The sequence below is a fragment of the Clytia hemisphaerica genome, unplaced genomic scaffold (genome assembly GCF_902728285.1).
Source record: "Clytia hemisphaerica strain Z4C2 unplaced genomic scaffold, Clytia hemisphaerica genome assembly, whole genome shotgun sequence".
In the NCBI taxonomy this organism is placed as follows: Eukaryota; Metazoa; Cnidaria; class Hydrozoa; order Leptothecata; family Clytiidae; genus Clytia; species Clytia hemisphaerica.
The window spans coordinates 1,711,269-1,735,930 of record NW_027103510.1 but is presented as its reverse complement, the minus strand read 5'-3'; the positions used below and the strand labels follow the sequence as shown (position 1 = coordinate 1,735,930).

The 24,662-nt window shown below is 36.4% G+C and overlaps 2 protein-coding genes across 7 annotated transcripts in view; one reads left to right on the top strand and one right to left on the bottom strand.

The window, feature by feature from the left end:
• The window catches only part of LOC136799132 (broad substrate specificity ATP-binding cassette transporter ABCG2-like), a 29,213-nt gene extending 21,344 nt beyond the window's left edge, over window positions 1-7,869 (top strand). For all 6 annotated transcript variants that reach the window (XM_067055821.1, XM_067055820.1, XM_067055824.1 and 3 more), the window contains 8 exons: window positions 1,874-2,064; window positions 2,440-2,505; window positions 2,669-2,754; window positions 4,035-4,124; window positions 4,514-4,793; window positions 5,238-5,327; window positions 6,843-6,916; window positions 7,526-7,869. In XM_067055821.1, coding sequence (XP_066911922.1) covers window positions 1,874-2,064; window positions 2,440-2,505; window positions 2,669-2,754; window positions 4,035-4,124; window positions 4,514-4,793; window positions 5,238-5,327; window positions 6,843-6,916; window positions 7,526-7,673 — 1,025 coding nt within the window. In that variant the 3' untranslated portion in view covers window positions 7,674-7,869. The remainder of the gene's footprint in view (window positions 1-1,873; window positions 2,065-2,439; window positions 2,506-2,668; window positions 2,755-4,034; window positions 4,125-4,513; window positions 4,794-5,237; window positions 5,328-6,842; window positions 6,917-7,525) is intronic.
• A 3,691-nt stretch (window positions 7,870-11,560) lies between these two features.
• On the bottom strand, window positions 11,561-24,438 carry LOC136799131 (Y-box factor homolog). The gene is made up of 4 exons (XM_067055819.1): window positions 24,190-24,438; window positions 12,841-13,266; window positions 12,436-12,646; window positions 11,561-12,273 (listed from the first exon to the last, which is right to left on the bottom strand). The coding sequence occupies exons 1-4, from the start codon at window positions 24,293-24,295 to the stop codon at window positions 12,000-12,002; spliced, it is 1,017 nt and encodes a 338-aa protein (XP_066911920.1). The 5' UTR covers window positions 24,296-24,438; the 3' UTR covers window positions 11,561-11,999.
• Between the last annotated feature and the right edge of the window lie 224 nt (window positions 24,439-24,662).

The following is a 24,662-nucleotide window of genomic DNA, read 5'->3' as shown; positions in this document are numbered from 1 at the left end:
GTTATATCGATTTCATATCTGCCCTTTTCGCACATTTTTTTATCAATTTTCCCACTTTTTTATTTTTCTAAATTAATTTACTTTTTTTACACCGTTAATATTCAAATTGATTTTTACAAATTAACAAATTCGATTAGTTCATATGAATCGAAGTTCCAGAATCGCTAAAATGTGAAATGAGGATAACAGTTAAGTTTGAAAAACAAAAAATATTTTATTTTTATCTTGACTTTTGTAATTTCAGGGTCAGTTGGGCCCGTAAAACATCTAATCAAATTGGTCTTGCCTAAGAACCACAAACTATATTTCAGAGCACGAATATTCAAGGACAAAGATCCTGAGAACTTAAGTATCTGTTAGGCTTAAAGGCACCCCAAGAACACAACTCATTGCTTAACCTTTACCACGCCTTCTCTTTGGGAACTTCACCCCGTGCACGCCTTGTCTTTTTGGGAAAAATGACAGTTTTACGCTTTCCGTCATAACTTTTGATCTACTAAACCGATTCAAAAAAATAAGCCCATTCTGGAAAGCCCAGCTATCCTGCTTTCTAAAAATGTTAAAATAAAGGATTTTCCTCTATCAATGGTGACACAGTAGTCTTTTGCCTTAGAGTTGAAAAAAATTCAAAACGCAATTTGTCATATTTTTCAAAATTTTAAGTTCCGGTTAAAAAAAAAGTGGGGAGAACATTTGCGATACCATAATTTTCTGGCTCATTTTGTCCACCATTATAACTACAACTGCTAGCCAAAAAATCACAATCATACCTTTACTAGAAAAAGCAGAATTCATTTTTAGAAAACCTTGGTTTTCGAGATAATTTCCACGTAAATCAGAGGCACGTAAGGCAGAGGCCCCTTGAGGTAATTTTTATGGGAAATATCACTAAAAACAGCTAAAAATAACTTTCCTATCATCAACCAGCATGAAAGCAATAGAAATAACATAGTATATATACTTTGAAACTCTTTGCAGCCTTATCAGAAGCCTTAACTTGGGTTTCGGTGACGGTCGATGGCGGCCGACAAGCCTCCAGTCCTCACCCTTAATGTACCGTCATACTAAAGAATAAGGAGGCAGAAACTTACCTCAAACACTGACTAAACTACAAACAAGCAATACATAACATTTCCAACCAATAAAACAAACCATTTTCCACTAAATAAACATAAAAAGTTAGTTACAGCAGTCAATGAGCTCATAATTTCCAAAAGAATATTTTGCCTGATTTTCCAGTTTGTTTTGACAGTTAAAATCGAAAGTAGGTGGTTTCAAACTATTGAAAATAGTTTGTTTACATTTTCTCTCCGTCATATAAGACATTTCCCGGGATTTAAAGGCGTCTTTAAGGCGGTAGGGCGGCTTTTCTTAACACCCCATGAAAAACGTATATTTACGGCCTCGGCTATATATTAGAACGTAAATTTACGGCCTCGGCGTGGTAAAGGTTAATCTCAATAGCCGAGAAAAAAAGGTACTAGAGTCCAAGGACATTAAAACTAACAGTTGGCCTCGTTTCCATGTTTCCATGCTATCTGAAGAAAATATTTTAGGGTGAGATTATTTTGAATTTGCCATCTTGAAATTTGAGTATAATTGATATAACAGCATGTACGGGACCTTACGGCGTGTTTAAGGGTACAAGCTCACAAGCAATGTGAACCCATGGCTTGCCAACTCAGTATCTGCCCCGGATGCAGAGTATAAAGGTCGGTCTCCACTTGCGCGCGTTGCGATCGCACTTTTTTGAGCAAAGTTTCCACGTTATTAGTCGCTATTTCCAAGCAAAAAAATCGCAGCGCGCGGAAGTGGAGACCAGCCTTAAGTATCATCAAGACGCTAATTCATAAAACCTTATTTTCGATTTCAGATGCAGTCAATTTGAATAAGAATGGTCAGGAAATTATTGCAGCGCCCTCCTTCGCAAGTCAGTACAAAACATCGTTAATCAAAGCAGAGACGGATCGTTCTATCTACCCTTCAGTCGAAGAAGCCAAGTTCAATCAGAGTCATAGCGCTGATACTGCTCAAGTCACCTATAACTCTTCCTTCTTAAAGCAGGTACCTTAAACTTTTGATTTATGTTTGCCACTTTGTAACAAATGCCCTAACAAAGAAAGTACTGCTAGCTTTAGCCCTATGACTAGAAAGATTTATTTCGCGCTTTGATGGATTGAATTTCCAAAAAAAAAAGAAATTTTCGCGAAATTTAATTTCGCAGTTCATAGCTCAAAATTCGGAAGTTTGAGAGGAATTTTTGTTTAAGATATGGCTTATTTTGCCTCAAAAACACCAATGATTTTTTAAATCATGAGAATATTCTTGTTTTGTGGAATTTTTAATTTCGTGGATTTGCCAAAAAACCATTATCTCAATTTGATGAGAGCATAAGAAGGCTAAATTGTATTTATTTATTTTCCTATTTTTCCTTTCCAGTTACTATGCGTCTCACACCGGACATCTATTAACGTTCTGAGGGACCCTCGGACATTCGCTTCTCAGGTATTTCATTATAATTGTCATCTTATTACTGCGATTCAAATTATTTTCATGGTACAGTAGCCTCTCGCTCATTCGAACTTCTATTATCTGAATCTTTCTATAATTCGTTTTTTGACTATTCTAAAAGTAGTTTATCTTCATATTTTCACTCTTTTTATTATAGGTTTTTACGAATATTTTCATGGGTTTATTGATTGGAGCAATTTATTACAATTTGGATTTGGGAATCAATACTGGACTAGTAAACAGGTATGTGTGAATATCTTTTTGGGTTCCAAAGATTTAGTGACCAACTATTGGACAGTGAAAATTAGATTGACTAGAAATGAAGAAAGTGCTTCCCCAACATATTTTATACCTTTTTAAGGTCCTTCGTACAAAAAATAAAGTTTCTAGCACAAGCGCCATCATTCTAAAAATATAAGAACTTGGAATTATCTTTCCAACGGTTTTCAGAAATTACAAAAACAAAATTTAATTTTATTGTCAGAATGAACTTTAGTAACAACTAAGCAATCTGACATGATCCATTCATAAGAACCAAGCAATCAGTCTACATTCTCTCAATTTTCTTCCCAGACTACAAATCACATTTTTTCCTCTTCTTCATTTTGGGAAAAATTTTTCTGTGCAGGGTCACAGAAAAAAGGAAATGGAATATACAATATTGTCCAAAGGTCCATTTATAAGAATTTATATAATACTATTCAACGTCTAGAAAGTTTTCCTTTTGATTGAAAGTCCCCTTAAATGGCCTGTGGTAAACTTAAAGCTAAGTTAGGTAATCATTGAACCTCTCTGATTGAACAAAAACCACCGAACCACGGCTTCGGAACAGTTATGTCAAAACAGGAATCTTGTCATAACCTTATACGCGCAAGAATGCACTCACAGAACAGTTTTATATAGAGGACCGCCATTCAATTTTAATTGAATGGGTTTTACTGATTTTCATAAATAAAATATTTGCTTCCTCGCTCCCCTAGACCTCGTTTGTTGAGACTTGTTTTATTTGGACTAAAAGGGCTTTTCTGGATTTTTTGTATGATTGGTCTAATTATACTTTGAATAAAATAACCCATTAGCGGAATAAGCCAAACCCTGGAAACACTGTTTTTTTATATTAGAAACTATTATTTTTCTTACCGTATCCATATTGCTCAGTTCTTAAAGCTCCATCGGAAATCGTAGAAAGATTATAGCTACCATTTATAAATGATATTTAGAAAAATCTAAATACTCGGCATATCGATCAATTCCAAAACTGACATCGTCAAATAAGTGAATTATTGAATCATCAAATGTTGGTTCCCTTTCTCGACATTTTTTAAGCGAAATTTACGGAATTTTGTTCAAAAACCAATGATAACGTTTTTTCTAAACTTTTTCAAATATTCATTCAATGCCTAGTATACTTTGTTTTACTATCCTGTACCAAATGACCACCACTCTTTCCTTAATTGGTAGTTGAGGTATTCGCTACTGGATAGTCTCGATTGATTTTTATATTCTACATTTCATTCTTATAGGTCAGGCGTCTTCTTCTTGGTCACGACGAACATGGTGTTTTCAAACATGAGCGCGGTCGCTGTTTTTCTTCTCGAACGAAGGATATTCAGGTGAGTGTGTTTCTAGGCTATTGAAATCTGTTTTGTATGGTTTTGACACCTTTGATTGTTATGACTGCAAATCAGACTAATGAATTGTAGAAATTCTAGAAAATGCTCCACTGTTGATTCCGCTATTGGCATCAATAATGTACATAAAGAAGAAACATTGATCCAGCTAGCTATCGTATCAGTAGATTGGATACTCGTCACTGTGCAGTTTGTCTTATTTTGGAATCGCCAGCACGTAGCCAGGAAGCTTTAAACCCCCTTACTTTCGCGAGGACTGGGGGATTTTCTGACAGGGCAATCAACACTTTGTACTGAAAGTTATACATTTCAAATGGAGTTCGACCTCAGATCTAATTCTATTAATTCAGTTTTGTTCCTTCCCGTTACAGGCATGAATCAGCGAACGGATATTACCGTTGTTCCGCGTTCTTCATATCGAAAGTCATCTGTGATGTCATCCCACTTCGACTAATACCCATTCTCCTCTTCTCATGCATCTCATACTTCTTAGTGGGTTTCCAAAAAGATGTTGTCAAATTTTTCGTCTTCGTATTGACGCTGTTACTGATTTCCCTTGCTGCAGCAGCGGTGTGTTTGATGGTGAGCAGTAGTGTGTCCAACATCGCTATCGCCAACTTGTTGGTCTCCTTACCTTTTGTACTGATGATGGTAAGTATTATAGATATTTTAGTCCTTATCTTCTGGTTTTCTGGTACCAACAAAACCATTGCTGGTAAATATTTACACTGGCATTATGCTTATGAATTTAGCAGATTTTGAAGGCCCATTACAAATGCTATCAACCAAAGCGAAATCTTTAAAAGTCTAGACAAAGAATCCAAGTTAATCCTGTGGGAAAGTTTGTATGGACATTTTCAAAAATGATTTTAGAGAATTGATGAATATATAAAAGTGCGTGTGCTTAGTTCTCTAGGTGGCTTTCTTTTACAATGTAATATAACATATGACTTTTTGAAAAAAAGAATTGATTGAAGCCCTATGCATCACCCTATGAAATATTTGTTGCATATATAGAGCCTACAACAGTGAATTCAACAGGTGTGACATAGAATTCCTCCCTTTCAATCTTGCTCCTCTTCCATTCTCTTTTAGATTTTTAGTGGATTTTTGAACAACCTTTCAAGTATACCAGTGTGGTTAAGATGGATCAAATACATCAGTATCTTCAAATATGGCTTTTCTGTAAGTTCAGTTTTTTTTTTTTTTGCTGTTTGTGAAAAGGTTCATTTTTAGTTTTTACTTTAAAACTTCTGTTATATTGGTGTGTCAGCCTTAGTTTCATTGAAGGCAATTGCAATTCAAAAATTTACTGGGATGAAAATCTTTTTGCCGGAGATAAACATCACTGTCAAAGTCAGCCAAAATACATTTTCTGACTGGTTAAAGTACTTAAAAAGTATATGAGATTTTTTTCATGCTTTATCCAGAAGCAGCCAACGAGCCCATTTCCCCGAAATATCTGTTTCCCTTTTCCAGGAGAGAGTGCTTTTTGAAAAATGGGGAAACAGATCCGATTTTCTAGGAAAGACCTTTTCCTTAAAGCTATCTGTTTCCCCGCTCCAGCTGATGACGTCATCAGAGAGAAACAGATCAATATTTCTAGGAGATGACATAATAACCCGGGGGGGGGGGCACTGGGTTTGCGGACTGACGGTATGTGCGGGCCAAAAATTGGCTTTTAAAATTGCACCCTTACAGTGCAGCAAAAATCAGTGAAAATCATACCCTTAGAGTGCATTTTCCCCCAAATTTTCGTTCCCTTTCGTGCAAAAAATGGTCAAAATTCTAGCTTGTTTGGTCAAAATATCTAGATTTTTCAAGAATTTTCTGAAATTTCTACCCTTACAGTGCACCTCTAGTTTTTCCGACCCTTACAGTGCATTTTAAACATATTGGAGAAGGTACCATTAGGACCCGCACATACCCGTCGGTCCTTTTGCCCAGCTGCCCCCCCGGGCATAATAAATTGGGAAACAGATATCTGTTTCCAAAAAAGATACACCCATGTGTCACAGACCCGCTGGGACCCCAGTCCCGCTGGTAAATTAAGCAACAATTTCATCCCCACTCGAAAAACATCCTTGAATTTCAGCCCCAATGGGATATTGACTTTAATTTCATCCCCACTCGAAACTCCATGTTTAAAAATTGCACTCCAAAACCATCCCCACTAGGTCTTTTAACCTTGAAACAATAGAATTTCTATCCCCATTAGGATTTCAATAGGAATTTTTATCTCCACAGAGGAAAAAAGTTCCACCGGGGCTGTGAGACAGGGATGTAAAGATGATATTGCATTGGAAACAGATTGAACTTTCTAGGGAAAACAGTTATCAATCACAAAAAGCAAGGGAAACAGATGAAAATTTCCAGGAGAGGGAAACATATCCTATTCCTCATAAGCTTAGGAGAACATATCAAAATTTTAATTCTGAAAATTGTGAAAACAGATCAAATTTTCTAGGGAAGATACTTTGAGATTAAAAATTTAGGTTTTGAGGAGAAACAGATCTTCATTTCTAGGAATAAGATTTTTGAAACTTTTGGCCAACAGATGAAATTTTCCAGGAAGGCTATGCCTGGGAAACAGATGTTTAAAAAAAGGACCTCGCTGGATGCTTTCGTTTATCCCTCACAAGATTAATATGATGAAGTCCACCATGTCCAATTGTCATTTTTGTCTTTTTCTCTCTTCAGAGCCTTCTTTTAAATGAAATGGAAGGGCTGACGTTCACAAATTGTACAAGCAATACTCCAGAAACATTGCCTTGGTAAGTTCTTCAATGTTAAAGTAAGTGATGTGGAGAAGATGAGCAAAAATACAACGTCTCAGGTGACTGGTGGACTTGATTGCGGTTGATTGCGGTTGGTTTCTTTGGTGGATTTGTTGAACTCTTGGAATGTTTTGAGATTTTTGGGATTCTAGTCATTTTTCACACGCTTTTGGGTTTTCAGTCTTTTTTCAGATTTTTATACGCGAATATCTTTTGGTGATTCCTCGATTGTATCGGTTCAAGCATTTCTCGATTGTTCATTTAAGAGGTAATTTAATGAGGCCCCCAAGCGGTTTTCGTGATAGCGTGGTAGGAACTTTTTCTTGCGTAATTACGTGATTTGGAATTTTTTTTTTCGTGATTTCGTGATCAGAAGTCAAAACGTAATCGTGATTTGAAAGATTTTTGAGCCGTGATGAGTGATTTGGACTATTTCTAATTTTATTATCCAAATTGTTTGCTGATTTTCGTGATCTTGATTGAAGACAAAAAATTGCGTGATAATGTGATCAGACTTACCGCTGGGGGGCCTCGTCAATAAATCGAATTGGTTTACTTTACCCGGATGATTCTCCTAAAATTATTTCTATCTATTTCTACTTACAGTATGACGGAGACAGGTTACCAATACCTGGAGAAAGTTGGCATAGAGACCGACTGGCAGTGGTGGAACCAGTTGGCTCTAGGTGGAATCACCGTTGCGTTTTTGCTACTGACGTACGTTCAGTTACGAAGGATGAAGAAATTCTCCTAAATATTTGTATTTTTCTGAAGGTTTTTTATTAGTATTAGACATATTTTTGTATTTCAACTAGAGTGTTCAACTAGGAAACTGTGTCGTACTGTTTTATAGTCAGGTAGTTATACCAGGGATGGGGGTACTAGGGTTGGTGGATGAGGGGTATGTGCGGATGGGACCTCCAAAAACCGACCCATAGAGAGACTTTTTTTACAATTTGTTCACTCTGAATCAAAAAATTTTCAAAAAACCGACCCCTCGGGTAAGTTATGGCATGTCTCAAAAACTGAAAATTACCATAATTTTTAGATCGCATTAGTCGACAGAAAATGACCAAACAAATGACTGAACGTGAAGGGTACTATGATGTAGTTTCTAACCTGATGTGTAACCTAATTGTTTTTTAGCTGATTTTCGCGAAAAACCGCAAAAACTGATTATTACGTCATAATCGATGACGTCATCAAAACTAAAAATTGAATTTCTCAAGAATGGTTTATCTAATTGTCTTCAAACTTTCACCAAAGATGTATCTTACTAAAGTCAATCATTTGAAAAAAAACTTTTTCGAAATTTTGATGACGTCAGCAGAAATTAGTAAAAAATGAGAAATCTTATTTTCTACTGACGTCATCAAAATTTCGAAAAAATTTTTTTTTAAGATGATCGACTTTAGTAAGATACATCTTTGGTGAAAGTTTGAAGACAATTAGATAAACCATTCTTGAGAAATTCAATTTTTAGTTTTGATGACGTCATCGATTATTACGTAATAATCAGTTTTTGCGATTTTTCGCAAAAATCAGCGAAAAAACAATTAGGTTACACATCAGGTTAGAAACCACATGATAGTACCCTTTATGTTCAGTCATTTGTTTGGTCATTTTCTGTCGACTAATGCGATCTAAAAATTATGGTAATTTTAAGACATGCCATAACTTACCCGAGCCTTACCGTCCGCACATACCCAGCACCCATTTTTGCCTAAGTACCCCCCCCCCCCCGGACCAAAAAAGGAAAGCTTCAAACCTAGTTCAAACCTTTAAAGAAAATGAACTGTTGCCAATTGTTTAAAATGGTTCGGTAAAATCGATATTTTAGTTTGACTTTTAGCTATTTGGCTATTAATTTTTTTATTTTTTTTACATTTTTATCTGACTCTAAAGCTTATACGACATTTCTGTTTTAGTTTTAAAACAGATATTGATTTTGTAATTTATTGGGAAGGAAAATTGATAATACAATATACACAGTAAGAGAGAACGTATTAAAATTCCGATATCTTTAACAATGTTAATGGTCTGAAATTGATAGCTTTACCACATTTTTTATGAGCAATAATGGAGTCAAAATAGAAGAATCGATATAATTACCGTCTTTTCAGAGGGGGGGGTGGGATTTTAGGTTATTCCAATATTTCACCATTAATAAACTTACCCTTTGTTTTTGTCATTGTCTACAGTTAAAGGTTTTGTTTTTACATAAGTGTTCCTGTTTCATATCAGACACATATTTCATATCAGGACAGTGTCTTGCTATTGTTATATGTTCATGGTTATATAAACAAAAAAATGTTTTTCTTTTCATATTTCTGACCAATCTTGCTCCACATCTGTGTCAATCTTGTCAATCCAATGTGAAAAAGCTTGTGAATTAAAATTGATGAGTAAGCAAACGATATCACTCTTATTTAAAATCAAAATCTTTAATCTCTACATTTATGAAACTGTTTGCCGATCTTGCAAAAGCAATGGACCATCGGAACATTTTTTATTTGTGGTGCCTACCACATAACTTACATGCCCATTTTTATTAATATTTTGAAGAAAAAAACCCACAACGAAGCGCTCTGAATTGATGGTCTGCATTATGTACTTTTAAAAAGCCAAATAAAACAATCCACGTTAAAACAACTGCAATGTTTTGGCAAGCTCAGCATTTTTTTCTTTTCATAGCGACTTCGACCTCTTAAATGACCGTTAACTTAGCTTTGAGCCCAAAATTGACATTTTTCAGTTACTCTAACTCCCAGAAAATAGAACGTTTTGTGTGTTAAGATTTGTTACATACTGCAATCAATTATTTCAAGAATTACCCGTGGGTGCTACGTTTGAGGTGACGGGCGGGTGCTTTAATGGGGTCAATTTTGGCAGATATCGCGGATTTGGTTGTTATCCGCGGGAAAAAAAAGAGTCCCAATGGAAATTTGAGAAGGTCTTATTATTATTATTATTGTTATCTCATTTCTTTCCTTATATAAATTCAAAAGTACAATAGAGATAGAGATTTCCTGTTTATAAATCATAAAAAAGAGTACATCTCGTACGAAATAGTAGCAACATAAATTACCCTGAGGTGTATTTGATCGAAAAAGCTTAGGTTTTTCACATCAGTTTAAAAACGTAAATTGATAATTTGATTTGAAGAAGCTATGGTTACTATTATTATTATCTTTATTATTGTTATTAACCGCAAAATTATTTCGAATTAAAATTCCAAAGAGTGTCAAAAGACCATTTTTACATGTTTACCGCCATCGAAGAAGCGCTAATTATGCGTTTAGCAGTAAAATAGTATGAAAACGAGAAGAAATTTCTTTCACACTAGTTTCTATCCTCCTAAAAACCCTTTTCATCCTTTTAAGCTTAAATATTCAACAACAAAGTGGGTCGTTCACCAAAATTAATTCTCGCCAAATTTAGAAATTTTATTAAATCACCAAATTGCACCCAAAGTGAAATTGGCAAATAGGCTCGCCAAAATTTCTTCTCTTAGGGTAGTCATCCGCGAAAATTAATGCCATTAAGGTGAACTGTTATCAGATAGAATAACATCTTACTTTGGCTGCGTCATCGTCTATTCAGATTCCTTTTGTTAAAAGTGATTTATTGGTCGTAAAAACATTTTCTCAAAATCTGAAGCATGGATAAAAATCTCTTTATAAGGGTATATTTTCACTACATTTTGTCTCAGTTCAGAAAGATTTCATTTTAAAAAATGTTCGAAATTTTACAAATCTATTTCAGCTTACAATATAATCTGAAATTTTAGGAGTTGAAATTCAGTGCTTTCATCAATTTTCACTTCAAAAACTATAATCTGAATTCCCATCTACATGGAAGGAATGACTAATTTAGGTGAAAACTTGACAGCTAGATTTCTTTCCTAAGAATTGCGTTTTCACCACTGATGAATTTATGAAAGTAGCTGATTTCGAATACATAATTTTTATTTTTACTGATGGGACCGATGTGCCCTAAATTTCCATTTGAAAATAATCAAATTATTAATCATAATTTTCGAGAATTCAAAAGAATCTGATCAAGCATGTGAACATATGTAATTAATATACGATAACAACAAAGAAATGAAATTATTATTACACGCGTATAATAGAATTCCCATTGCAGCTATAGGACCCCTTACAGACATGCTTCATTTTGAGGGAAAAAGCTTGTATTTATTCTATCTGATGATAGTTCTATGTCTTTAGTTTGAAAATCGTCGCCGAGAGTTTTGCTGTAATTGAGGGACAATTTCCTCCATTTTTAAGCCAAAAACTATAAATTACGAGACCTTATGACCTTGTGAGTCGAAATAGCTATAATTCGTAATTTTAGGACCCTTTCAGAAACTTCATTGCCTATTTATCGTTTGTGTACCCTTTTGAGAGACTATTCAATTTCGGCGTGGGTGCTTAACGGCATAAGTAATTTTCATGGGTTTTTCTCAAAGCTCTTTCTAAATTGTTTTTTCTGACAAATATTGAGCCAAAGAAAAAGGTATTAAAAATTTTTAAATACGATTTGATTTTCAAATCCCTTCATACAAAAAGAGATCAAAACAAATCTTTAAAGTTCCGGTGGTCGGCGATAGACAATAAACAAGAGATAAGAAAGAGATTATGGTTGCATATATGATCTTAAATGAACAACAAATAGCTGGCTTGCATACGTCAAAATATATCAAAGAATCGTGTAAAGAAAATGACGTAGATATCGTTTTACAAGAATTTTTGAAATAGCACTACCCGATCTCTAAGAGTGCAGGAAAAAATATAATATTATAATATATAGATCGTAAATTTATGAAAAAAGTTCTTAATGAACACCATTTATATAAACTACAAGTTCAAGTTCTAAATCAACAATGTTGGTGTTATTTCCAAAACATCATAGATGGAAACTTTTTGGATATTCGGTTACTTCTCTAACAGGTTGGAAAATCACCTTCGTACTAAATATGAATTTTGGAATGAAAAAATAAGTTCGTAAAGTTGCGATTAATATGAATGAAACAACGCAACGGTTGAAAAAACTACTCGAGTTTTTTTTTACAGCTTTAAGCTTGAGCGGGGGCGGGTGGGGCGTCCTTTGCAGGTTGATCTTGACGTTCAGATTGTTGATCTTGACGTTCAGATTGACCGCCCTCTGAGTTTTCGCCTTCACCTCTTGGCTTACGTGGACGGAAGTTACGTCTTGGGCGTCTACGGCGTCCGCCACGACCTCCACGTTCGTTATCACCGTCTCTACGTTCGTTGTCGCGGTCTCCGCGTTCTTCTTGCTCACCTCGGTCGCGATGATCACCTTCGTCTCCGGAGCTCTGTGGTGGACGTCTGTAATGACAAGAGACATTACATATTGAAAAATTGTGTAAAATCCTAGAACAAGCATCGTTCAGGAGGATGTCTTGGAAGAAAAAGCGTTACCGAGACTTGCACTCTTTACTTCAGAGAACTCAGCTATTTGAATCAAAGATATAAATAAAGGCCTCTTACCGTGGACGTCTGCGGAATCGTCGTGGGCGTCTATCACCATCACTGTTATCGCGACGTCGCTCACCGTCATCTCCTCGACGATCGCCGTCTTGTGAGTGTTCTGAACCTTCACCGTCGTCGTCACGGTTGCGTCGAATGTATCCTCCACGTCCTGAATAACCTCGTCCACGACCACGTCCTCTGCCCCGTCCACGGCCACGACCTCTGTATGCTAAGGAGAAAAAACATCATTTGAAAGCAAGGTGAAACTCAGTGCGTCAGCCACTAATATCTTTCAACTACATCGAACCATTAGTGTTAAAGTCAGTAAAAATCATAAGTGATGTTCTCTCATCAAACACATTGGGCAAAAAGTCAACTATTGTACTTGTCTAACCTTTTTTACTAATGAGAAAAAGTTCTTACATCGTCTTGGTCGTTCATCAGCCTCAGATCTGTCTTGGTCATTTTCGTTGTCGCTTTTCTCTTCTCCAGTACCTTCTGATCTTGGTCGGTCATTGTAGTTGTTTCGTCGGATGTATCCTCCACGACCACGTCCCCGACCGCGGTTATATCCACGGTTTCGTGGTCGTCTGTCGGGTGCATATTTACTACCCTGGACTGGTTCCCCATTTGGTCCTGTAACGTTGGCGGCTTCTAAGCCTTTTTGTCCTTCCATGACATCAAATTCAACGATCTCTCCATCACCAACACTACGTAAATACTTCTTTGGGTTGTTCTTCTTTACAGCAGTTTGATGAATGAAAACGTCTTCATTTGTATCGTGGCGACAGATAAATCCATAACCGTTACGAACATTGAACCACTTGACAACGCCAGAGACATTCTCGGCTGAAAAAGAAGAGAGTAGAAGATTAAGAAAAAGAAACTAATGTGAAATCCGAAAGTTGTATCGAGTGAGACTCGTAGCTAGTTATATCACATGTCAAATAAAAGGATTTTCCTCAACCTTTGTTTGCCCACGGCACTTTCCTTCAGCCAAAGCTGAAAGATACGCAGGATGTGTCCTGCAAAAAATTTCAACCTTGCTAATAGGACCCTGAGCAGCTAAAATGGAAGACTTCCTAACTCTTCGGACTGTGGCAAAATTATGAATATATCCCTGCAGGCATTTCAATGTTGATAATAATAGCGACACAATTAACCGAATAGCTCCCATCTCAAGCAGAGCCAAACAGAGTCTGTCAAATTATATTGGGTGGACCAGGGGCTAGAGGGACTCTAACTTAATTTTGAAGCATACTCTTAGGTGCCAAATAAACGGGGGGGGGGGGGGGGTTCGAATAAACGGGGGGGGGGTTGGAAAAAATTTTCAAATTAAATAAACGGGGGGACCTAATTACCGGGGGGGGGGGGGTTGGAAAATGGACCTTAAAAAAACCCTAAAAAGCATAGTGGGCAACACCCCTCCAACCCCCACCTGAAAAAGGTCACCCCCACCTACATAGGGTTACCCCCACCTGAAATCTCATATCAGCCCAACCCCCACCTGAAAATTCAGTTTATCCTTTTTTCCTTTAGGAAACATATGTCATAGGTAATGGATGAACTCTTTTTAACCTTCAGAACTTATGACAGTCATTTGTTTATATTTTTATCTAGTTAACTTTCCTTTTGATAGCAGGGAATTTTTTCAAAAATTAATAAACGGGGGGGTCCTAATAAGGTCCAGGGGGGTTGGAAAAAAATCGAAAAATTAACAAGCGGGGGGGCCCGTTTATTTGGCACCTAAGAGTAAGGCCTTTTAATTCCTTTGCAACTTTTGTAATCAGTCGCCTAGCTGCCAACTTGTGTTATTCCATGGAAAAGGAATTCAATAACTTTCGCAGCCCTGTGAATCCAGGTCAGTATTCAGCAATGCCAAAGCAAAATTTTACAAGACTCTTTCTTCACTTTTTTGGAAGGTGCCATCCCCCCTTAAGAAAAAGGGGGGGGGGGTCCGAACTATGGACAGATTACGTAAACAAAAAGTCTGGCAAATAGTATGTACATGGGTTTAATTTTGTTTTCCATTATTATAAGTCATTTGGGAGAACACGACAGTCGATCAAATAGCAATTTACTCCAGCTAGTACAAACAGAATAAATTATATTGTACCTAGGTAACAGCTGTGTTGTAAAGACAAATCAATTATATCACATTATCATTAAAAAATATCTGCTGGAGTACTCTTGGGTACCTAATAGCCTTGGGGGGCTTGGAATAAGCAGGGGGGGGGGGGGTGGAAAAAAATTTAAAAACTTAATAAGGGGGGGGGGGTTGGAATAAAAATGTATTGGGTGGAAAGTTTTCGAAAAGGAGGCTAATACAGAAGAATCAGAGCAAAAGAGGGAACTTTTGGAGGGGGGGTTTGTCCTGGGTGGAAAATTTTCTAAAATTAATTAGCAGCCCCGCGGCTATTAGGTACCTGAGAGTAATAAGTTATTCAAAAGAACATCCAAACAACTATATGGTCCCTTGCGACTTCAAAACCAGATTGATTTTTACCTAAGCTCTTTGAAAAATGAAGGAAAGTAGGTAAAAAGAGGCTAATTCGCAAAATATTATCCTTAGCTCGCGAAAATGTCCCGCAAAGTGTAATTTTTTTGAGAAAATTGTCTTGCAAAAAAAAAACTTACGTCACCCAGAATTGGAAGATAGCTGTAAAACTCAATTCTGAGGCCCTAATTTTTTCCAAATTGTGGTCAAATTTTCTTTCTGCACGGGTCCAGATTGTAGGCTACAGATTGAATGTCCCCTGGGTCTACAGGTCTAAAATTTCAATGAAGTTTTGTAAGAGGACATACAACTATACCAGCAAAGTGAAAGAAAGAATGTGTCTCACTAAAGTCAAAATTTGCCAATTATATTGCATTTTTGTTTGACAAATACTATGGAAATACATCTTTTAAATAATTCACATCCTCTCCACTGTTTGGTCTCTAGAGGTACAGACCTGTTTTTGCCTTTATTTCCCTACTTGTTTGCGTAGGATAATCAATTTTTTATTGTGTCTTTTTATTTCATAAAGCAATCAGTTTAAAATAAAAATTATCTTGACAACGAATGGGTAAACCCTAAAGAAATACAAGCATGGATTGCATAACTTTTACAAAATTTTGCTTTTAAGGATTAGAAACTGTCAAAAACCAACATTTTTAAATTTTCACTGACTTGCAAGAATTGGTTTTCAGTTTAAATCTGGAATTTTTCAGCAGAGGTAATCAATATGTCTCCCTCGCTCATGGCAAAGATGGCAATGGAATTATTGTTTCTAAGTAAAATGCTTAATATCACCCCATATCTCTTAAATAAATAGTCCCAGCTTCAAGCCGCCTTTAATAAACCTTCCTATACCTTCTGTCCTTCAGAAAAACCAAAAACATCAGCTTCAATTGTTTGCTTTCAGTTACTGTAGCCAGTAGTATGACACCTGGTAGACCATGGTTTCAGCCCACTTTTCAGGTGCCCCAATTGAGCATGGTGCCCCCAGCAATTTAGGTCCCCTTGAGAAATTGCTTTGAGTTAGGTACCCCCATTCAGCCAAAAAAAATTTTTTTGAATTGACACTGTTAACATTGTTCTTCTAGTCGAATAATTAAATAAAGAAGTGATCCTGTTGGTTGATGTCCAACTATGATAAATGGTGAGTAACCAATTTTACATGGTAGCAGCATTCGGTGGTTTGCAGTAAAGATATTATTGGTTGGTTACTAAAGTGTGATAAAGTTTATGAACTTTGGTTGTTATAAAAGTATAAACTAAAGTGGTTAATTGTTGAAAATGGCAGGTGTTGTTTCGATAGGGCAAAAGTATGGATTGCCCCCGTTCTCCGAAGATGGAGACTTTGAACATTGGTTACATGAAATTGAAATGTGGCAGTTAGTAACTGATTTAGCTAAAACAAAACAGGGACCTGTGTTGTATCTCAGTTTATCCCCAAAGGTTCGCCAAGCATGTGCAACATTAACGAAAGAACAGCTAAATGTCGAAGAGGGTTTGGATGTGCTTATAACCAAATTGAGAGAACTCTATGCAGTGTCAAAAGATCAGGCAATGTTTACTGCATACGAACAATTCGAAACGTTTTCAAAGAGATACGAGTATGAATATCGCAGAATATATCAATCAGTTTGAACAACTCAATCATAAACTGAAAACTTATAAAATTGAGTTACCATCGCCAGTACTAGCTTATCAATTGTTGAAAAACGCTAATTTACCAAAAAGTAAACGTGATTTAGCCAGAGCCACTATTGCAGAACTGAAGTATGATGACATGAAACGACAGATTAAAGCTATTTACGATTCGTGTACGACCGATGATAAAACAACTGAAGATACGTCAGATATTTTAGTTGAAAATGAACAAGCATATTATTCTCGTAACAATTATTATGCTAATCGAGGACGAAATTTCCGAGGTAATCGATATCGTGGACGTGGAGGAGCTAATTATCGAGGATCCCGTCAAGAGGACAGTCGCGCTCCTCAAGCACAGCCATCAACTCGTTATCGAAACTGTCCAGATGAAAATGGAAACCCTACTCGTTGTAAAATTTGTGGTTCAATTTATCATTACTATCGTGACTGTCCGGATGCGGATAAAAAGGACTTATCATTACAACATTTGAAAATTCAATTATTTACGCAAGAAAGTGGAGTCGAGTTATGTTTTCTTGAGCAGATGGTATCAGAAACATTAAGTTGTGCAGTTATTGATCCAGGGTGCCCTTCGAATGTATGCGGAAAGAATTGGTTAAATTGCTATCTCGATTCGTTACCAAATCACGAAGATGTAACAGAAACAAAAAGTAAGAAGTCGTATCAATTCGGTCCTAGTCAAGTTTATCAATCATTGAAGAAAGTAAACATTCCCATTAACATCGGTGGAAAACCAGGACATATCCTTACAGATGTAGTCGACTGTGAAGTACCTCTCTTACTTTCCAAGCATAGTATAAAGGAAGCCGGTGGACAACTTGATTTTGTTAAAGACACGATAACTCTTTTCGGTACAGAGATAAAACTTCAACACACTTCAAGCGGACATTATTGTATTCCTATTTCGCCAAAGCAGATTCTTGTCAATCGTAATATCGCACCTGAAGCACCAATCGAGTTATATCTTACAATAAATGATTTAAACACAAAGTCGAAAGAGGAGAAAAAAGTCTATTGCTGTTAAGCTACATAAAACAGTTTGGACATCCTGTTGATTCCACAAAACTGAAAACTATCGTAAAAGATGCAGAAATCAAAGATGACGAGTTATTGAGACTTATCGATCAAGTTACAGAGGAATGTGACATTTGTACCCGTTACCGAAAAGCCAGAGCCAGACCTGTCGTATCTTTATCGCTTTCCAAAGAATTTAATGGTTGCCTTGCAATGGATTTAAAGTTCATTACCATTAACGATAAAAAGTACATTGTTTTTCATATGATCGATTTATTTACTCGCTACTCTGCGGCGTCCGTCATCAAATCCAAACACAAGGAGGTGATAGTTGACGAAATCTTGAAACACTGGGTTGCTATTTTTTTCGGTTCACCACAATCAATCTTTGCTGACAATGGAGGAGAGTTTAACAATGAACTGCTTCGTGATGTAGCAGAACTTTTAGATGTATCGATAGCTTCTACAGCTGCTGAATCACCATGGTCAAATGGGGTAGTCGAGAGACATAATGCCACTCTAGGAAACATGATCCACAAAATTGTTGCTGACACTCAGTGCTCCATACAGAATGCACTTGTTTGGGCTGTAAGTGCGAAAAATGCTTTGTCCAACAACTTGGGATACAGTCCTAATCAGTTAGTCTTCGGCCGTAACCCAAATCTTCCGTCCACGTTAACATCTCAGTTACCAGCCCTTCGAACGAAAACGTCAAGTGAACTTGTTGCTGAACATTTGAATGCTCTTCACTCTGCTAGAAGGGCATTTATCCAAGCTGAATCCAGTAAAAGAATCAAAACAGCGTTATCACGTCAAACACGAACAACAACGAGCAAGGAGTTTAATAATGGAGATACAGTCTATTACAAACGAAATTCAGACAAGGATTGGCATGGTCCAGGTACCATTATCGGAATTGACGGAAAAGTTGTTGTTGTGCGTCACGGAGGAAATGTTTTACGAGTAAGTCCATGCCATTTGACCAAAGCAAATAAGGAAAAGTCGGGATCATCACCAAAGGAAATACTTATCGTACCAGATGAAGATGAACAACCACATGTACCCATTCCAGAGCTATTCGAAATCGATATTGTTAGTAATGAAACAGTTATGATTCCAGTTGAAAACCCGATCGTAGAGCCTAAGCTTCCTAAACCTGACAAAAAGATATCAGAGATCCAAACAGTTGAAACAACACAACCGGTGGGAGATAAGAAAAAGACTGATCGTAGAAATAAAAGTAACTCTCAACAAATTCGGCTTCCTCGTATTGGACAGCAGATTTTGTTCATTGACCCAGATACCAATAAGGAAGAAAAGTTTATCGCTGTTAATCGAGCTGGAAAAGCTAATGGCAAGAATAAACATTGGTTTAATGTTAAAAATTTAGTGTCGGGTGTTATTAAGTGCGTTGATTTTGAAAATATTGAATGGCAGCCAGTTGAAGGAGAAGTCCTTTACAGTTCCAGTAACAACCCTCAAGTATTAGCAGCTAAACAAAAGGAACTAGAGAAATGGATCGAGTACAATGTCTATGAGGAGGTTGACAATGAAGGTCAAGAGAAAGTATCGACCAGATGGGTTATTACCGAGAAATCTGACAAGGACACCAACACCGTGAAAGCAAGGTTAGTCGCTCGTGGTTTTGAGGAAATCACTACTGAAATTCGTACCGACTCCCCAACTATCTGTAAGGAAAACCTTCGTCTCGTATCAACAATTGCCGTGAGCAATTCGTGGAAAATACACTCTATGGACATTAAAGCTGCTTTTCTGCAAGGGTGTCCAATTAATCGCGAAGTTTTCATTCAACCGCCAAGAGAGGCGAATACCTCAAAACTTTGGAAATTAAAACGTACTGTTTACGGTTTAAATGATGCCCCTCGCTCGTGGTATCTTAAAGCTGCTGAGGAACTAGTTAAAGCTGGTGCCACAAGAAGCAAATATGACCAAGCGTTATTCTTTTGGAGAAACAAAGGAAAGCTTCAAGGTGTTTTATGTTGTCATGTTGACGATTTCTTCTACGCTGGAACACGCCTGTTCCATGAGAAAATTGTATCACATGTTCAGAAATCATTTGATTTAAGCAAAGAGTCGTTTTCAACTTTCCAGTACTTAGGATTGGACATCAACCAGACAGGAGAGTTCGTAGCAATGCATCAGAATGACTACATTAAAGACACTTCAACCTATTGAATTGAAAGATACATCAAAACGTAATCTTACTCAAGAGGAAAAGTTACAACTGAAAGCTTTAATTGGTCAGATACAATGGGTGTCAAAACAAACACGCCCTGATTTAGCTTTTGCGTCGTGTGATTTAAGTAATCGTGTTAAAGATGGTACAACAGATGACATACGATTAGCGAACAAGTATCTTCGAAAGCTTCAAAATTCAACTGCTCAGATCCACTTACCTAATATTGGTGATGTTACAAAGTCAACGTTGTATGCTTATAGTGACGCATCACACGCTAATCTTCCGGGATTTAAGTCTCAAGGAGGTTTCATTATCCTGATTAAAGGTGAAAATGGACACTCTGCGCCAATCGTCTGGACTTCAAAGAAAGTAAAACGTGTTGTGAAAAGTCCACTTGCTGCTGAGACTCTTGCACTACAGGAAGCAGTGGAACATGCAGCATTAATTAAAGCACTACTCTGTGAGATTTACGATTCAGAACAATCAACATTTCCGACTGTTTGTATAACAGACAGTAAATCACTGAGAGACACTGTTCACACATCTACAGTTGTTGAAGATAAAGGTCTTATGATTGACCTTTGCTGTTTACGAGAAATGATTCAAGGCAAACTCATTACGATTGAATGGGTTCCTGCCTCAAAACAACTGGCAGATTGCTTAACAAAATCTACAGCATCTGCTGCCTTATTGATGAAGGTGTTGGCTGGTGAAGCTGGCCTTCCAAGTCAATAAGAAGACCCGCCAAATGTATATAGTGTAAATATTGTTGGTATTGAACATTAAACTTCTGTTGACATTATGTTATTGCTGCAGAAACACTTTTGAGATTGATTTGGTCTCAGATTCAAGATACACACACTTATGTTTCGTTACGTTATGTTACAACACTACGTACAACACTGGATCACAAATATGTCGATCAATACAAGATTCGTCCGGCCGGAAGCTGTTAACATTGTTCTTCTAGTCGAATAATTAAATAAAGAAGTGATCCTGTTGGTTGATGTCCAACTATGATAAATGGTGAGTAACCAATTTTACAGACACTTTTTGTTTATTTGTCATTCATAAAATCTTAATGATTTTTGGGGTGGTTTAGTAAAAAAATTCAATAATTTGAAATATTCGATTTGGAAAATATAACCAGCCCCCAGAGCCTCCATCAAGACAGCTAGGTACCCTTAATGAATAGGTAACCCCAAAGAATTGCAAGGCATTAGCCCCCCTCTACTAACCTGGCCTAGGTACCCTTCAGATTTCTGGGGGGGGCTGACACCATGTAGACAGCTTATTTCTATTGTATTTTGCACCAGTTTTTAAAGACAGATGTCACATAACTCAAATCACATGTCTTCACGTGACTCAAATCACATGTCTTCACGTGACTCAAATCCCCTGTCTTTTTGGACTAGAGAAAGCGAAAGTGAAATCACACGATATGATTGGATGACAAAAATTCCATGTGATCTGGAACAAAAAATAATTCTCACTTCAAAACAAGATTGAGAGAAAACACGACTTACAGCCAGATCTTCAAGATACACTGAGACTTAGAGATTTTTTCATAACTTTTTGATACTTTACACCAGTTCGAACCTACATGTTTTCGATTACAAAACATATTGTCTATACCACTGGGCCACGTAGCTGTCAATCCAATTTTTTCGAAATCGGTTTTTTTTCCCCCACAAAATCCAAGGAAAATCGATTTTTTTTTCAGGAAATCAGAAAATTTTTGGAAATGCAGGAGATTTATATTTCACTAATGGTTAGGCAATTACTTTTTTATTTTCTGGTTTACGGAATCACCGACGTTTCCTTTGCAAAAATAAAATAAAAATAAAATTGGATTTTACAAATACCGGGTGCGCCACAAAAAAGTTTCTCTCTTTAAAACTAATCTTCTAGAAATCTAAAGATTTTAAAAGAACCATTTCTATTTTACTGGAAAGAAGAAAGATAAACTTAAATTTTGATGGGTCATTTATTAAATTCGATTCATTAGATCAAAAGTTATGCTCAATTGAATAAAAAAGTTACTATCTGAAAGTGTTCGAAAACGTTGAAAATCGACCTATCAAATTTCTATATTAAAATTGGCAATCGCAATAACCTTTACATGATTAAAAGCATTTTTCAGTGATTAAACACATAACATTTCGAGACTGAAAGGCCGAAAGGGTTTAAAATCTTCATCAAAATCACTTGAATTTACTTTTACCGAAATTTTCCTCCGATTTTCGGTTTTAGATTGGATAAAGTCTATGTAAGGCTGGATTTACCTCGAAACTAATATTTTATGTATTTTCATGAATTTTACCAGATTTTTTTGCCTTTTTCGACGAATTTTCTGCCTTTTATTGAAATTTAACTTTCCTTTACATAACAAAAGGTCATTTAGACAGCTAATTATCATTTTTAATGACCGAAACGAAGGATAATGATGTATCATTGATTATGCTTCTGTTTAATTTGATAGGTCGATTTTCAACGTTTTTTAACAATTTCAGAAAGTAACTTTTTTATTCAATTGAGCATAACTTTTGATCTAATGAATCGAATTTAATAAATGACCCATCAAAATTTAAGTTTATCTTTCTTCTTTCCAGTAAAGTAGGAATGGTTCTTTTAAAATCTTTAGATTTCTAGAAAATTAGTTTTAAAGAGAGAAACTTTTTTGTGGCGCACCCGGTATTTTATTAATTTATGCTCTTCCGACCTTGTACTGAACAGCCATAAAAGGAAACTTTATAGAAAATTACATTTTATAAAAGTAAAAAGGGCAAGTAAAGGGGTCAGTGTCCAGGTCTTTAATAACTTGAACACAATTTCCCTACTAAAAACATTCTTTAATGTATTTAAGTTTTCTCAAAACATATTTTTTTAATTTTTTCCAATATTAAAGTTTGAAAAGAGCAATTTTATTTTTATTTTTTTTCTATCCTCCGGTCCAAAAGATCATCTCCAAATGTCCGTAAACCAGAAAATAAAAAAGTAGTTGCCTTACAGTACAATTTTTCCACAGAACATAGTAAAATTATTTAGGAGTTTGAACTTTTTTTACAGAATTTCAAAGTCTTTTCGTTCTGGAGATATATTGAAAAGTTTAAACATATCGGTAGTTTTCATTCCTAAATCTAACGTGCGAGCCACTGCAAGTTAACCTGATAACAGCTGTTCTAATTTTCTAACGCGCACAGTAAACCTCTAAAGGCGCTTGAAAATTGTACATCTTTTACAACAAGAATCTTGTTGTGCGCCAGAAAGTCAAAAACTGATACGCCACCCTATTCATAAACACAATCATGCAACTTTGTTGTCATCCCCAGTCCTTTTAGACGAATGCAGTCCTTACAATTTCAAGATTGCATATTCGTCAGAGTGTATGTTTCCATTTTTGAAGCTATAGCAGTTCAATTAGTTCAATGATATTAAATCTTCATATCTTCCCTCGCGTGCAAAAACTTTAACTTGCCGACACGATTGCCATTTCGACAGTTCCCCCGACTTAACAGCTTAACGTTTATTGTACCCGGATATTTGTCTTTCCGGAATAAAGTCCGTAGCCCCTCTGTTGTGATTTCGCGCGCAGCCGAGTGGCGGAATACTATGCCCCAACAAACCGCCTCTGGCGCTAAAAGGATACAGGAAAATCTACCTCTCTATCTATCTATATATTTAAGTAACATTAGGCCCGTAGGCCCATTTTCGCTACATATAAAATACAAGATTGTTTAATAAAATAATTTTATTCATAAATATCAATAAATATTATTGAGTGTGTTGTTGTTGTTTTGGCTTTGAAAAGAAGCTAATATACGGTGGTGGAGTAGCACAAACTTGTCAAACAAAATTGGTTTATCGAACTGATCGGACCGAAACACATTGATCTAACTTAATCTAACACTCACAATCTTTTAAAAAATCTTAGAGTTCGATGAAGTTCGATTAGTTTGATTGTTCGATTGGTTCGACAAGTTCGATTGATCGGGTCTGGATGTTTTCACCCATCCCTTTAGAGCTTCAGCGTGGTGGGCAGAAAACAATCACAATCTGATCTCAGGTTACTGCAATATGCTGGTCCATGAGATTTTTAAATAGGGGGTGCAATATAAACAAAGGTTTGAGACCCCAATAGTATGCTGGCCTGACCAACCCAAACCCATTTCCAATATTTTGACATTACCAGCAGTTACCAGACCCTAAACCGGGAAGAACCAACATTAAGACCCCTTTTAATCCCCAGCCCAAAGAAGGTAGGGTTGTTGGTTAGAGAATCCTATGGGCTAAATTCTAGAACCTCTCCTCTGATGACTAAGGATATTGTAGCTAATAGTAAAATAGTGTGAGAACAGGAAATGAAGGAAAGTGAAAGTAATTAAAGTAACCTCACCTATAATTTTGCCAGATTTAGTTGAAGGAGCTTCTTCTTCGTCTTGATGTTCTTCTTTAATATTTTTCTGGCTTTCGGCAGTCAGGTCTTGTGGTGCAGCTGACATGATGGCAAAAGCTGCCGACTGGCTTTAGATGGTAAAAGATGGTAAGATTGATGGTAAAGATGTTACTTGTTCTCTCTTGGCTCCTTCTCGAGATCTCCGCATCGTGGAAGGGATATCATGGATTTATACAAAGCGCGCAGATTAGTACGGGGGTAAGCACGTAAAAGTACTAAATTTAGAACTACTTTCGTCAATTTGTAGAAGGTCAATATACAAATATTTTCATTTAACCGAAAACTTGTGGAAATATACCATTCATAAATGATAAAATATATACTTAAATCGAGTTACCAAAACTTAATTTCTAAAATCTAAAAATTACCATTCCCCCCTGTTAACATTTTAAAAGAATGTTGACTTGTGGGAA